The sequence below is a fragment of the Stylophora pistillata genome, chromosome 10 (genome assembly GCF_964205215.1).
Source record: "Stylophora pistillata chromosome 10, jaStyPist1.2, whole genome shotgun sequence".
Lineage (NCBI taxonomy): Eukaryota > Metazoa > Cnidaria > Anthozoa > Scleractinia > Pocilloporidae > Stylophora > Stylophora pistillata.
The window spans coordinates 10,198,757-10,214,547 of NC_142528.1; the positions used below are offsets into that span (position 1 = coordinate 10,198,757).

A 15,791-nucleotide genomic window follows, 5' to 3' on the forward strand; every position below is an offset into this window, starting at 1 on the left:
CCTATCTTACATCCATTTTGAAAGCACCTGTGATCCCTGACATCTGATTAGCTCTCACCGGTGCGTTTATTCAGAAATTGCACAATTATTCTCTAAATCGCATCTTTTTCTTGGTCCTTGAGATAGCTTTCCTAAACCAAATAACTGATCAAAATTCAACGCTTGTTTAAAGAAACCGTTCAAATTACAGGAAAATGAGAGACAAGTTTTGCACTTTTTTACAAACCGGCTCAATATAGAAGATCAATAAACTATTTGTACAGACTCAAAGAAACTTGTATCAAGTGACTGAATTTCTTCGACTTCAAAACAGATGTAATAAAATGGCTATTGATCTACTGTTTTGCAATTTTGGTCTGAAATTCAAACCAAACTCGAGCTGTGCGCTCGTTACATTTTGAAATATCACGTATGATTTCATGCCAAATTACACTCCACTCAGTTCGATTACCACTTTGAATCACGTTTCACATGTGAGCACTTTAATTTGCCAGCGTCCTTTTGAAAGTCAGTTTGACAGCTGTCGTATGATCTTGCAATAAAGTACAGAAATATCAAGTATAAATAAAAGTTTTGCGTGGCTGCAAGAGCTTTCAAAATTCACTGTACCAAACCATATCAATTTATAACATAATCGAAGAAAAGCTCGCGCTCTGATTGGTCAGTTCAGCGTCAATCATTTACCCATGGGTGTAAGCTGCTGACGTAAGCAAATGCAAAGACTAGTTTTCCGCGCGCGCTTGTTTTTTTCTGGTCACCTAAGATTTGTTAAATAAAAGAAAAATATTTTTGCTACAGTGTATCAATGTTATGTTATAAAACAAATGGTAAACGCCAGAGTGTTTACTATTGTGTTATGGATGCACTTGAGAGGTTTGTTAAACACTCCAGAAGCTAGAGTCGCTCTCGGCTATCGCCTCGCACGACTCTTATGCTTCTCTCGTGCTTTGCAACCTCCCGTGTGCATCCATAATTCGTTATCGTTCACCACTAAATTTTCTCCGGCTCTTATTGGTTTAAATCGATCCCGTGACGCGATAGTGTTCATCCGTGGAGAGACACTATGAGCCCATAGTGCCCGCCCGCGGAAAAAACCCGGATGGATAGCGCCCGTCCGCGGAAAGTACCTAAATTGATAGTACTCATCCATGAAAAACTTCTGAATAGTTTGACGGCCGCAAAGTTAGGCAGATCGGAAAAACTGTGACTTTCCAATTCTGACAGGTATAACGTATTATTTAGCCAATGTAAGGTTGCGAATTATTGAAATTTGTGACAAGCTGTAGGCGCGGAAGAAAATTTAGTGTTGAACAATAAAAACAATAGAGTGTTTATGTCTCGGAACTATCGGTCTGATAGTTGCCCCTTGGAAATTTGATATTCTTAAAACTAGCATATTTGCCCTCGAAGCTTCGCATCTCAGGAAAATATTTGTTTTAAGAACATCAAATTTCCGCGGGGCAACTATCAGCCGATAGTTCCTCGACAGAAACACTCTATTGTTTAAATAGTGTACGCTGTGGTGTTTACCATTTGTTAAGAAGAAAACCTACCTCCATCAAGTTGACCCTCCTAACTGCGATAACAAATATTAACATGGGGGTAAAGTCACTATGATGTATGAGAATATGTTTTTTCTCATCTTAGTATAATTTTAAGTTGGACATTAATATGATGAAAGAGATAAAAAAAATTAGAACATGTCATCCACTTTAACATTTCAGTTATTGAAGGTTGAAATGCACTTCCTTCACTCAAACATTTTTCAATTCTAAGCTGAAAAACTGATCCAGTAAAGAACATTTCGACTTCAGCTACTCACTCAGCCGAAGCGAGTGACAAGGGCGTATGCAAGATGAGTGAGGAAGAAAAAGCCTCCTTTATAAAACAACTGAAATTGTTCCGCTATTGCTTGTTCGCAATGAAATAAGGAACGGCTTGCGATTGCACCGTCCCTCCCGATTAAAATAACAGAAATAGTTTTCTTCGAGGTAAGTCAAAGTATATCTTAAAAACTGATTTACTCGAATAACATAATTGCCGTTATTTTAATCAAAAAGTCCGAGGAAACTGTTTTCCTTAACTGAAACCGTCATTCAAGAAATTTCTGTTTCAGCTGCAAGGCAGCTAAGCGAGTTGTAGAGGCGTGAACTCGGCGAAGACACGCGCGAGACACTCGCAGCGCGTGGAAGGCATCAGCTAAAATCGTCTCATCCCGTCTAATCAATATACACTCGCGACGCGTGGAAGGCACCCACTAAAGTCGTCTCATTCTAACCCGTCCTATCAATAGATCAGTAGAATTTCAAAATGTTTCCAATTGCTTGCTCAATAAATACGAATTGAGTTGAATTCAATTGTTTTCCGATTTTTACCGCTCACTTTGAAACTCTCAGGGAAAGTCATTTTCAAGCAGTAAATTGCGACCAGATTCAGAGATAACTAATTGTGTGGCATGTGATATATTGAATCCAAGCATAACACTTTTTTGATAGCTACACACAATTCTGCTCCACGCGCACGATTACTTGAACTCAACTGGCCAGCTGATGTACTTGTGATTGGTTTGAAATAAAATACTGAAGAAGGAATGTTGCCCTCTGACATTGGTGAAAAGGAAAACACGATGACTTCCCTTTAAAACAGCTTATTTTTTATAAAGTATCCCAAGATTTATCAGGTTTACTTTTTAAGAAGCTGCCTCTGTTACTTCCACCCGGTCAATTTCGCGTCAAAAATAATTTTTCCTGAAACTCTGTCAACTAGGAAAGAAGTGAATTAGATTTGGTCCTATTCGAAATAAACTTCTGATTGCATTAGGGGCCAAAATTATTTCCCAGTCCGTAGGGACCGTCGCAATGTCTCGAAAATGGAAAAGTAGACATATTTTGTAACATTGTAAAATATTTGATTCGCACAGTGCCCCTCTACTAACTATGGTTGAGCCACGGAATTTATATCAGATTGCTTAAAAACCTTTTTAGTTTGTCAAGAATGTTAGAATTTCTCCTGTGAATATATTTGAAAAGACGAATTTGAGCATATTCTGACCACTATAAATTGCCATCGGTCGATGTCCGTGAATAACCTTAATTTAGACGTTAAGTTTTGGAACTTGGGACCTAGTTGACAACTCTATCCTACACAGCCGTGAACGAGCATTCGCCATTTTTTCACCTACACCAAAATCGAACCACTGGAGCAGATTTCGTCATAAATACAGTTTACCTTCGATGCATCTTGGGTTTATGTTTAATTTCAGATGTTCCTAGGCCTCGCTCCACAAACTGGTGAACTTAATAATAACTCCAGCAAATAACTTTAAACTTCAGCGGTCGGTATCTACCGACACTCTTCTCTAACTCACTGTTGCGAACTAAACTCGAAACCAAAGCCATGTGTCGCGCTTAATGTCCTGTTGAAACTTTGAATTGTAGCTGCATTTTCTTCAAGAATCAGTCATAGCACTCCACAAGTCCATGTTTCGAGGTTTGAGGGCTAAAATTTGGAGCTGAACGATTGTACTATCGCGCACAGTAACAGTGCTGTCTTCACAGAAGTCCGCATTGACCACTGCGGGTGAACCCGCTGGCCCATTTTTTTTTTCTGGAAGTCCTGCAAGTGTAGTATGGTATGTAAGTGCTTTTTCGAAACCACAGATGCTTCAGTCTGTAGTGAGTCTTTAGTGGGGTTAATAAAGCTTTCAGAATGTAGAGGTGACATCAGTGATCATCTACAAACATGTCACCTAGGTCAGCTCAGTGGAAAGGTACAAGAATATGAGCTTGTCGTTAACAGGTCAGGGTTGCCACATGACCTTTCCCCTGATCAACTTGAACAACTTTGGTTCTGCGAAAAGCATAGAGGAAACATGGGCAAAAACTGGCGACCACGTCGCACTTGCCAGTACCCGCTGCACACCGGCCGGAAAAAGCAGCTAAATACCAGATATGCAGTTCATCTCGACATGTCGAGGGAAATTAATACTATCTTTGCAGAACTCGTTCCAATAGGTCCCCGTAAACATGATTTTTATGTAAATTTTATCTTACCAATCAGGTATTGTAATGGTAATATAGTAATATAGTTTATATCTGACCACTTGCAGCCCAGAGGCTGAATTACGGGTGCAGTGTAAGGTTGAGAACAGACGTCAGCATATCAGGCGCCTCTGGCAACCGCTTCAGTCTATCTATCTCACCTTCCCACCCATCCCTGAAATGTGGAGCAGGGTTCAAATTAAAATAAGATCTACACAAATGTTGAGGTGCGTTAGATGTCAGAATTCACTATTTTGGAACTTGATTAACATTTGGGCCAAAGCTCGCACCAAAACAACTGTTGTGATTTCGTCGTAAGAGACGTACCGTGATGCCACATGGAGGCCATGTGGCAGCTGGTTCAACTAGCAATCTGTTGCGTCTTCTGCAAAGCGGAGGTGACCTCGTCGCATTGGCAGCAGAGAAGCGTGAGTTGATGTGAGTATCGTTCCTGGAAATCTGGATCGTTTGGATCGCTTGGACCAAACTTACGACAGTGGCCGGGACATTCGCTCTCATCTTCCTCGCAGTGACTCTAGTAGTGGGTTTTTTACCCTCGTTGAGGAACCTCCGCAGTTCGTCTGCCACGTTCTTTGCGAGCCAAATTTGATCAAGCTCGTCCACTATTCGGAGGAGTTGCGCGAACCCTGCCGATACGTCAGCTGCTGTGTTAAGTTTTTACAGCAAAGACCATCAAAACGAATTGTTGTACAACATCCAGAAATCTTCGGGGCTATCTTCCTGTGGAAAGATTCAGCTCTGAAGCGATGTTAAATGAACGATTAACCGCGGCGAAATATGGCCATAATTCCGACATTTGTTTTGATACCACGAAAACGATGGATGCCGCCCACTTTTCGAAGGCAACACCTGGCTATTTGTTGAGGTTGTCATGGACTTCACCAATTTGGTTATTAGAAAATTTCTGAAGTTAAGTTAGACATGAAGTCGGGCTGCAAAGCGGGTAAGCTGTATTTATGACGAAATCTGCTCCAGTGGTTCGATTTTGGTGTAGATGAAAAACTGACGAATGCTCTTAAATGTGCTGAATCAAACGGTCATAACTTTTGAAAAGTCGAATTCGTACGGGGATTTTTGAATGTTTTTGCTTATAAAGGTCTAAACTTAACGGCTGTGTAGGATAGAGTTGTAAACCAGGTCCCAAGTCCCAAAACTTAACGTCTAAATTAAGGTTATTTACAGCCATCGGCCGTTGGCAATCTATAGTGGTCGGAATATGCTCAAATTCGTCTTTTCGAATATATTCAGAGGGGAAATTTTAACTTTCTTGGCAAACTAAAAAGGTTTTTAAGCAATCTGATACAAATTTCGTGGCTCAACTGTGCGAATCAAATATTTTACAATGTTACAAAATATGCCTATTTTTCAATTTTCGAGACGTTGCGACGGTCCCTACGGACTGGGAAATAATTATGGCCCCTCATGCAGTCTGAAGATTATTTCGAATCAAAACAAATCTAATTTAGTTCTTTCCTAGGAAAAGTCCCTCTGTTGACAGTGTTTCAGGCAAAATTATTTTTGACGCGAAATTGACCAGGTGGAATTACGGAGAGACAGCCTCTTAAGCTTCCGTTTTTGTTGATTCTTTTTCAGGACAACAAACAGGAGAGAGCCGTTATGAATAATCCAGCAGAGATGCTTAAATCAGTCCAGATAGGTCTAGATGTCGCCACATTTCTTCTCAAGACTGATCGTGGCCTACGAGCGACTGAGTTATGTAATGAATGTGCAATTCTACTTCAAAACCTTAACTCTCATTTTCACCTTGATATCTCCGATGTATTATTCAATGCGTACTACGCCATCTGTGGTAACAGAAATGCGGAGAGGCATGCTAATAAACTTCTTGAAACGCTTCACAACGCTGGAATACAAGCCATCCAACTGGGAGACAAATATACAGCAAAAAGCCGCTTTGTAGAGGCAAAGCAACTCTTTAAAAGCGCACGCACCATCACGAAAACGATTGGTCACAAAAAAGAAGAAGCTGTGGCTCACGGAAGACTTGGAAACGTATGTAGCTGCCTAGGTGCATTACAGATGTCAAAAAAAACACTACCAGAAAGCACTTGCCATAACAAAAGAAATTGGTGACAGGCAAGGAGAAGGAAGAATTAATAACAACCTCGGAGCAGCGTTTACTTCCCTTAGCGAATATCAGAAGGCTAGAGAATATTATGAGAAAGCACTTGCCATTGCGATAGAAATTGGCGACAGACAAGGAGAAGGAGTAAGTAATGGTGGCCTTGGTCTTGTGTCTCATTCCCTTAGCGAATATCAGAAGGCTAAAGAATATCACGAGAAAGCACTTGCCATCGCGATAGAGACGGGCGACAGAAAAGGAGAAGGAACAAGTAATGGACACCTCGGAAATGTGTTTTATTACCTTGGCGAGTTTCAGAAGGCCAGAGAATATCACGAGAAAGCACTTGCCATCGCGATAGAAATTGGCGACAGACAAGGGGAAGGAAGATTTAACGGGAAACTCGGAGCAGTGTTTTCTTCCCTTGGCGAATATCAGAAGGCTAAAGAATATTATGAGAAAGCACTTGCCATCGAGATAGAAATTGGCGACAGACAAGCAGAAGGAGTAAGTAATGGTGGCCTTGGACTTGTGTCTCATTCCCTTAGCGAATATCAGAGGGCTAGAGAATATTATGAGAAAGCACTTGCCATTGCGATAGAAATTGGCGACAGACAAGGAGAAGGAGTAAGTAATGGTGGCCTTGGACTTGTGTCTCATTCCCTTAGCGAATATCAGAAGGCTAAAGAATATCACGAGAAAGCACTTGCCATCGCGATAGAAATTGGCGACAGACAAGCAGAAGGAGTAAGTAATGGTGGCCTTGGACTTGTGTCTCATTCCCTTAGCGAATATCAGAAGGCTAAAGAATATCACGAGAAAGCACTTGCCGTCGCGATAGAAATTGGCAACAGACAAGCAGAAGGAGTAAGTAATGGTGGCCTTGGACTTGTGTCTCATTCCCTTAGCGAATATCAGAAGGCTAAAGAATATCACGAGAAAGCCCTTGCCATCGCGATAGAAATTGGCAACAGACATGGAGAAGGAGCAAGTAGTGGAAACCTCGGACTTGTGTTTCATTCCCTTGGCGAATATCAGAAGGCTAAAGAATATCATGAAAAAGCACTTACCATCGCGATAATAAAATTGGCAACAGACAAGAAGAAGGAAGAACTAGCGGAAACCTTGGAGATGTGTTTGTTTCCTTTGGCGAATATCAAAAGGCTAAAGAATATCACGAGAAAGCACTTGCCATCGCGATAGAAATTGGCGACAGACAAGCAGAAGGAGTAAGTAATGGTGGCCTTGGACTTGTGTCCCATTCCCTTAGCGAATATCGAAAGGCTAAAGAATATCACGAGAAAGCACTTGCCATTGCGATAGAAATTGGCAACAGACAAGCAGAAGGAGGAATTAACGGAAATCTCGGAGCAGTGTTTTACCACCTTGCCGAATATCGGAAGGCTGAAGAATATTACGAGAAAGCACTTGCCATTGCGATAGAAATTGGCGACAGAAAGGGAGAAGGAGAAATTAACGGAAAACTCGGACCAGTGTTTTGCTGCCTTGGCGAGTATCGGAAGGCTACAGAATATCACGAGAAAGCACTTGTTATCGCGATAGAAATTGGCAACAGACAAGGAGAAGAAAAAAGTAACGGGAATCTCGGGCTTGCGTTTCTTTACCTTGGCGAATTTGATAAGGCTGGAGAATATTATGAGAAAGCACTTGCCATTGCGATAGAAATTGGCGACAGACAAGGAGAAGGAGTAAGTTGTGGGAACCTCGCACTTGTGTTTCATTACTTTGGTGAATATCAGAAGGCTAAAGAATATTACGAGAAAGCACTTGCCATTGCGATAGAAATTGGCGACAGAAAAGGAGAAGGAAGAATTAACGGGAAAATCGGAGCATTGTTTTATGACCTTAGCGAATTTCAGAAGGCCAGAGAATATCACGAGAAAGCACTTTCCATCGCGATAGAAATTGGCGACAGACAAGGGGAAGGAAGAATTAACGGGAAACTCGGAGCAGTATTTTATGACCTTGGCGAGTTTCAGAAGGCTAAAAACTATTTCGAGAAAGCACTTGCCTTTGCGATAGAAATTGGCGACAGATCAGGAGAAGGATCAAGTTACGAGGACCTCGGACTTGTTTTTCAGTCTCTTGGCGAATATGAGAAGGCTAAAGAATATCACGAGAAAGCACTTGCTATCGCGATAGAAATTGGCGACAGATCAGGAGAAGGTTCAATATACTTGCATCTTGGATGTGTTTATTTTGAACTTCGAAAAAATCGGCAAGCTAAAGAACATTTCGACAAAGCGTTCAGTGTCAGTTTAACGATTGGTCACAGAGAACTGGAAGCCAAAGCTACTGCAAATTTGGCGACTGTCTTTGCTTCTGTGAATGACTATCAGAAGGCAAAAGAATATTATGAGAAGGCGCTTACCATCAGTGGAGAACGTGGCGATAGAAAGGCCGAAGCCATGATTTACACGAACCTTGGAAATCTAAACCAATCGCTTGGTGAATGTGGCAGGGCAGAAGATTATTTAGAGAAAGCGTATTCCACAAGCAGCCAAATTGGACATAAAATGACTGAGTTTGAAAGCCTTCTCGGCATTACACTGTCAAAGGTATCGCAGTCAAAGGTTGTGAAGGCAAAGGAACATCTTCTTCAATGTATTGAAAAATATGAACAAATCAGGACTTTTCTGAAAGGGAACAGTGAATTTGAAATTTCTCTGTTAGAGGAACGCGGTACTTATCCCTACCAGTTACTCACTCACATGCTTTGCAGCGTTGGAAAATTTCGAGATGCTCTCTATATTGAGGAGCTGGGACGAGCAAGAGTTCTCGCAGAACTCATGGCAGACAAGTACTCCCTGGAAAACTACATCTCTGCTGATCCACAATCATGGTTTGGGATTGAAAACATTGTGAAAAGAGAAAGTAACTGTGTTTTTTTGTACATTTCGTACAGGGAGCGGCAAGTTCTTCTCTGGGTATTGAAAGCAAGTGGAGGCATTTACTTTCGAAAAACAGGTGAAGTGAAAGACAGCACGCTCATTGCTGAGCAAGTTTGTGAAGTGGAAGGAATTTTCAAAAAGAGCGCCGCCGGCTTTGGCGTTTTACCCGCAGCGAACTGCGAAGATCGATCCTTGTATAACAACGTGACGACATCTCTTCATGTAGGGAGCCGAGCAAATTTGCGAGGTGACGAAACCAAAGATACCGAGAGAACTCATCAGTTGTGCTACAAATGGATCGTCGCACCTGTGGCAGATTTACTTACGGAGCCTGAAGTCATCATTGTACCGGATCGATTCTTGTACCGAGTCCCATTTGCTGCCTTGTGTGATGAGCCAGCCGGAAAGTCTTTGTCGGAGAAGTACAGAATACGCATCATCCCCTCTCTGACGACTCTCCGACTTATTCAGAAATGTCCAGCGGACTATCATAGTCTAACGGGTGCACTAGTTGTGGGTGATCCTAAGGTTGGCAAAGTGCATTACAATGGACGGCTCATTGATATTACCCCATTGCTCTGTGCACGTAAGGAAGCAGAGATGATTGGTCGACTGCTGGGCGTTCAGCCTTTGTCAGGAAGTCGCGCGACAAGGCAGGCGGTACTTCAAGCAATACCCTCAGTGAGTCTGATACATCTTGCTGCACATGGAAATGCCGAAAGAGGAGAGATTGCCCTCTCTCCTCAATCTACTACAAACATTTTTCCACATGAGGACGAATACCTCCTGACAATGTCCGACATTGGAGGAGTTCAAGTGCGAGCTAAACTGGTAGTACTCAGCTGTTGTCACAGTGGGCGTGGATTGGTTAAAAAGGAAGGAGTTATTGGAATCGCTCGAGCATTCTTAGCGTCCGGTGCTCGTTCAGTGTTGGTAGCATCGTGGGCTATCGAAGACAAAGCAACGGCGAAGCTCATGAAACATTTCTATAGACACCTTGTTCGTGGAGAAAGTGCAAGTGAATCTCTTCACCAGGCCGTTCAATGGTTGAGAAGCAACGGCTTTCCCAAACCTTCCCAATGGGCTCCGTTTGTGCTTATGGGGGATAACGTGACATTTGACTTCATGGAAAAAGGGTAAGTCTGATTATAACAAGCAATGATCTGTACATGATTAACAGATAAGCACAATTAAATAGTTCAGTTGACCAACTACTAGCCAGTTTTCATTTGTTTGTTTTTTTCGTTTGTTTTTGTTCGCTTGTTAGTTTGTTTTTTCTTTGTCTTTCAAGAAGAAGAAAGATTATTTCATCTAGTGTTCGGAGCGGGAAGATTTTGTTAAAATGCTTTCTAAGATTAGAGTTTCTTTTGTATGGAAGATATTCAAAAATAATCGTTCATGGTCGATGCCTAGCTAGATGCAATGACGATGAAGGTAATTTGTGAAACTTAAGCTGACTCTAAAAAAGTTAACTTTATTTTGAAAAAAAAAAACCGAGATAACAACTGAATAACGATTAAAAAGAGACTTTCGTATCAATCATGATATGGTCGACAAACATTTGGAATTTTACAAAATCATAGCCAGTGACATTGAGGTAGAATATGGGAAATCTGTTGAAATTGTGAGAAATGTATAATGTTTGCTTCAGGGAGAAAGAAGAACTCGAGCAGGATAACAACAGGACAGAGAAGGAAAAACTTGAGGAGGACAACAATGAGACAGAGAAGGAACAGAATAGCGACTGATCCTACACAAAATTCTTCTTCCTGCACATTAACCTAAAATTGACAATATTATTTCCTTGCATAGACATTTTTCACTTTTTTTTAATCAAATAGTACATTTTTGCGTGCTTTTGTAAACAATATGCTGAATTGATAGCGAGAGAAACTGAAACCTGAAATTCAGCCGTTAGATCTATTTAGTTTACCAGTAGGGAACTAAAATGAATTAGAATGGGAAATTTGAACGCAGGAAATTGACTAAATGTTTAAAATGTGAAAGGGAAAACTAAAAATGAATACTTGATTTACACTACCATGGTCTGGTTTTCAATTCTCCTGTAGCATGTAGATGTGATCATAAAATAGTGATTAACTCACAGGCAACAAATTAAAACACGTTTTAACTTAAAAAGATACAAAAAATGCCTGCCAATCTTTCATATCCCGATAAATCTCGGCCTTAATCGACGAGGCTCACCCAAAGGCTTTAAACCACTACCAAATGAGTCCAAAATTTCTGGAAATGTCTCTCTTTATGCACGGCACCGTGTGTACTTGACCTCGGTGGCAAGAAAGCAATACTTAAATGCTCTGATTGGTGGGAGATATCCAAACGCTGTGATATACCCGAATGCTGCAGTCTGATTGGTGCATGATACACACCCTAATGTGGCGATCTGACTGGTGTGAGCAAAATACCACTGTATACTCTAAAATATTAACTCAAAAAGGAGACTCCGTGAGGATTCAAACATCAATTCAGATGTCGAATTCCAATGTTCCATAAACTAGGAGTTTTAAAGAATAGGTCAGAAGGCACTGATGGCCATATGCTTGGTTTGCTTTTGAAAAGTGTCCGAGTTGCCGCAAGGCAAATATTTCATCACTTTCTCAATTGGACGCTCAAGGGTTGGGACATATTTTGACAGAGAGGGTTGAAATTTTTTTAGGCAATGAACCCCTCATCAAAATTTGGAAAATCTCTTCCCAGATCAATAATAATCTCATAAAAGCCACAAAGTACGGTTACTTTATGATCAAATTTTTAATGATTATCAAACTCAATTGTAATCGACTGATTCAATCGACTTTGCTCTGTGACCCTCTACACATGATAAGGAATAAATCAACAATCATCATTTTGGCAGACGTTACCCGGCTCACACACTAAAGTTGAACTTTTTCTGTAGGGCAATTAAGGATTTTTCTCATTTTTTGGAAAACCAGATGAACTAAGTAAGGATATAGTAAGGTAAACTTTGTTCCTTGTCTGCATCTTTCCATTTATAGAGGATTTTTATCAGGAGGTCCACTTTTTCTAAGAAAAGGAATCTAACTCCCAAGATCTCACTAGTAATTCTCCTAACTATCTGCCAACTGATTCTCATTTTGTTAGTTTGGTAATCTTATAATTGATATATTTTTTTTAATTCTCATCACTTGTCTGTACAATATTGTATTTATATAGTAAGGAGAAATTCTTCCCTGGTCACTCACGGGAGTTAAAGGGTTGACTTAATGACATGATAATTACAAATTTACTTTGAAATAAAAGCTAGCGCTAAGAAGTCACGACGTATCGACCTCTCTGAGGTCATTTTCAAGTGAGTAAGGTTTCCAAATCAGCATAAATATGTTGAAGCAAGTTGAAGACGATAAAATGTGGTTAACGCTAAAATATGTGAAAAAGTGTAAACAGTATACAAGGGAAGAGAATAAAAGAATAAAGGAATAAAATAATAAAATAATCGTAGCATGAATTGGTCTAAACAAATAGTTTGGCGCGAATTGAATCGCACTGTTTGTTTAGCGTTGGAACACCTTAAAGAGATCTTCTCCCGACTGCGCTATCCTGACGACCTTGTGCAGTCAACCATTCGCAGATTCGTTGAATCAAAAGTGTCTGAGGATTCACATACCCGAATGGCTGATAAAAGAGAAGCCCCAGTCAGAATCGTGTTGCCCTACAAGGACCAGAAATCTGCAAGTGTAGTACGAAAACAGTTGGCTGACCTCAGTCGGAAGATCAACGTAGATATTAGCCCAGTTTATACAAGTAAAAAGATCAAGAATGAAATTAGGGTCAGGGAAGACAAACCACCTCCTGTGAGTCAACAATGCGTGGTGTATTCATTTCAGTGTGGCCTGTGTGATGCAGGCTATGTCGGCTACACGTGCAGGCTATGTCGGCTACACGTGCCGACACTTACACCAACGAATTCAAGAACACAAAGGATCGGCAATCGGACGCCACCTTAGAGAGCAGCACGACATGGAGCCAGAAGATATCACACAGAGTTTTCGAATCTTAAGGAAGTGTCAGAACAAATTTGACTGTCTTGCTTTTGAAATGTTTTTTATCAAAGAACTGAAACCAACGCTAAACAAACAGTGCGATTCAATTCGCGCCAAACTATTTGTTTAGAACAATTCGTGTTACGATTATTTTATTCTTTTATTCCTTTATATTTTTATTCCCTTCGATTGTATATTGTTTACACTTTTTCACATATTTTAGCGTTCGCCACATTTTATCTCCTTCAACTTGCTTCAACATATTTATGCTGATTTGGAAAACTTACTCACTTGAAAATGACCTCAGAGAGGTCGAAACGTCGTGACTTCTTAGCGCTAGCTTTTATTTCAAGGTCGATTTCTAAGAAACTGCTTATTAAGATAATGACAAATTTAAATAATATGAAATGAAATCAAATAAATAATGACTTTTATTGGATGACACAATTACTCGCAGAACCAGTATTTCTCATTGTGGTCCGCATACAAACAACTGAAACAAATAATTCAAATTGAACATGACACTATTAAGAATCCCAACTGGCCGAAGGCAAATCAGTTGGCTATTTACAAGCATGGCCGAGGATTTGAACTCGGAGCTACCGTGAAACAAATCCAGGTAGTGGTCAGGGCGGGACTCGAATCCGGGAGCGGCGGATTGCGATGACCACTCGGCCACACTGCCTTGGAAACGAAATTTTAAAATTGGAAGAAGAAGAAGAATGATGAATTTATGTGAAGAGTTGTTTAGCATGGAATGTAGACCAGATAACAACCTGATCACATGTCCATGTTTGAGGTCAAATATATATATATATATCTTATTAACCAAGCGCGAGGGCCGTACTGGGAGAATATCGGCCCGAGGTCTTGACAGTACGGACCGAGCGCAGCGAGGTCCGTACAAAAAAGACCGAGGGCCGATATTCTTCCAGTACGGTCCCGAGCAAGCTTTGTTAATAAGAGATTTATTATACGACTGAAGTTCAAAGGGACACAAGTGTGGTATCATTCGGGACCATTCGGGACAGTGCCCGGTCCAATACTGAGAGAATATTTACCGGCAATAGAGCATTTTGATTGGCTGATTTTAGTTATTGGCCCTCTGACTACCCGAGTCGTGTAATAATTATGTATTTACTCTCTGGACCAAGATTTAGTGCCTAGTACTCATGTCAGTCAGAGAGTTCTGTATTAGAAATATTACTTTCAACCTATTCAGGAGTGACCAACAAGGAAGTTCTCTTTAAAATATAATATACATCTAAGGTAGAAGATAATGAGAAGAAGGAAAAATATCAACGATAGGAAATTGCTTGATTTACCATCAAATTCTCAGAACTAGATCATAAGAAACACATGGAGAATAGTGCAGGGACTAGATATTTAGATCTTGGAAGTGAAAGGATTAGCACAAATTGTTGACATCACTTGAGAATCATTCCGAGATATGGTATGAAACTTTTAAAATACTGAGGAACTGTGTTTTGTATTCACTTTCTAAAAAAAATACATTACAATGAACAAATTATCAATAAAATCATCATCATTGCTTTCCGTGGAATTCAAAGTATAGCATTCTCGGGCAAAAATATGTTTTAAGAACATCAAATTTCCCCGGGAGAAACTATCAGCCGATTCGCCTTTATCACGGAGCCGCCATCTTGAATTATTCATTACCTAATTTATCATGAAAGCGAGGTCACGCTTGGTAAGGTCACCTTTGCAATCATGCCGAACCGAGATAATTGTTGTGTGCCTTTGTGCCAAAATAATAGATCAAAGCAGCAGTTATCATTTCTTTTCATCAATTTCCAAAAGAAAAAGCCTTAAAGCGTCGATGGATTATAAATATTAGGTTGGGAGAAGGGAAAACATTCGAGGTAAAACAATTTGATTTTGATTTTGTTTACATCGTTTGTTTACAAATTTTAGGGAAACAGTCATTCTGTAAACAACTGCAAGAAATGCTAGACAAACGTCACTGTTAGATTCCACTCTGGCCTCTCATCCTTCAAATTCCTCATAAGTACTTTTGCTTTAATGCTTTAATAGGTTTACTCCTAAAACAGTTAAAACTATACCAGGAGTTTTCACAGTATATAACTTATAGCTATATTTAAAAGTATCAAAATAGTGATGACAATAACAATACATAATAACATTGATTATAACACATTAATATTTCTTAAATAAATAATTAAAATTAATATACACCGCATAAATAAAAGCTCTACTGTCTTTAAATATATAAGGACGCATTGGCCTTGAAATCATCTAAAGAGTTAGGGATTTGAGGTAAGTTCATATTGTTCCAAGTTCTGATAGTTCTGGGATAGAAGGAATATTTGTATGTGTGATTCAGGGTGCAAATCTGTTGGAACGGTACACAATTTGGGTACCTTGATGGTCTGGTAACTTGCATTATCTCGGATGTTAGCGAGATCCCAACAAGGCCCCTATAGATTTTATAGAACATGCAGGTTTGATTTATCAGTCTTCGACGTTCCAAAGAATCCCATCCTAGTGATTTCATCATCTGAGAGTCACTACTGTGACGAGAGTAATCATAATTGACAAACCTTGCGGCACGTCGTTGGACCATCTCTATCTTATTGACATTGCACTGTTTATATGGATTCCACGCACTACTCGCATATTTAACAAATGGTAAACACTCAAGAAGCTAGAGTCGCTCTCGGCTATCGCCTCG

General features: G+C 40.2%; 2 protein-coding genes across 2 annotated transcripts; both read left to right on the plus strand.

Moving 5' to 3' along the window:
- Positions 1-4,991: 4,991 nt before the first annotated feature.
- Positions 4,992-6,305, plus strand: LOC148721771 (uncharacterized). Its single transcript, XM_088737177.1, has 2 exons — positions 4,992-5,004; positions 5,655-6,305. Exon 2 carries the CDS (start codon positions 5,679-5,681, stop codon positions 6,153-6,155), a length of 477 nt encoding a protein of 158 aa, XP_088593303.1. The 5' UTR covers positions 4,992-5,004; positions 5,655-5,678; the 3' UTR covers positions 6,156-6,305.
- A 2,201-nt stretch (positions 6,306-8,506) lies between these two features.
- Positions 8,507-11,096, plus strand: LOC148721772 (tetratricopeptide repeat protein 28-like). The gene is made up of 2 exons (XM_088734612.1): positions 8,507-10,192; positions 10,708-11,096. The coding sequence occupies exons 1-2, from the start codon at positions 8,574-8,576 to the stop codon at positions 10,802-10,804; spliced, it is 1,716 nt and encodes a 571-aa protein (XP_088590738.1). The 5' UTR covers positions 8,507-8,573; the 3' UTR covers positions 10,805-11,096.
- The last annotated feature ends 4,695 nt before the right edge of the window (positions 11,097-15,791 follow it).

What these genes read in the sequence shown, in the direction of transcription:
- LOC148721772 (XM_088734612.1), top strand. Translation starts at nt 8,574, where the DNA reads ATGATTTACACGAACCTTGGAAATCTAAACCAATCGCTTGGTGAATGT. An exon ending in TTTGACTTCATGGAAAAAGG is followed by an intron (nt 10,193 to 10,707) that starts GTAAGTCTGATT and finishes TGTTTGCTTCAG; the next exon opens with GGAGAAAGAAGAACTCGAGC.
- LOC148721771 (XM_088737177.1), top strand. Translation starts at nt 5,679, where the DNA reads ATGAATAATCCAGCAGAGATGCTTAAATCAGTCCAGATAGGTCTAGAT.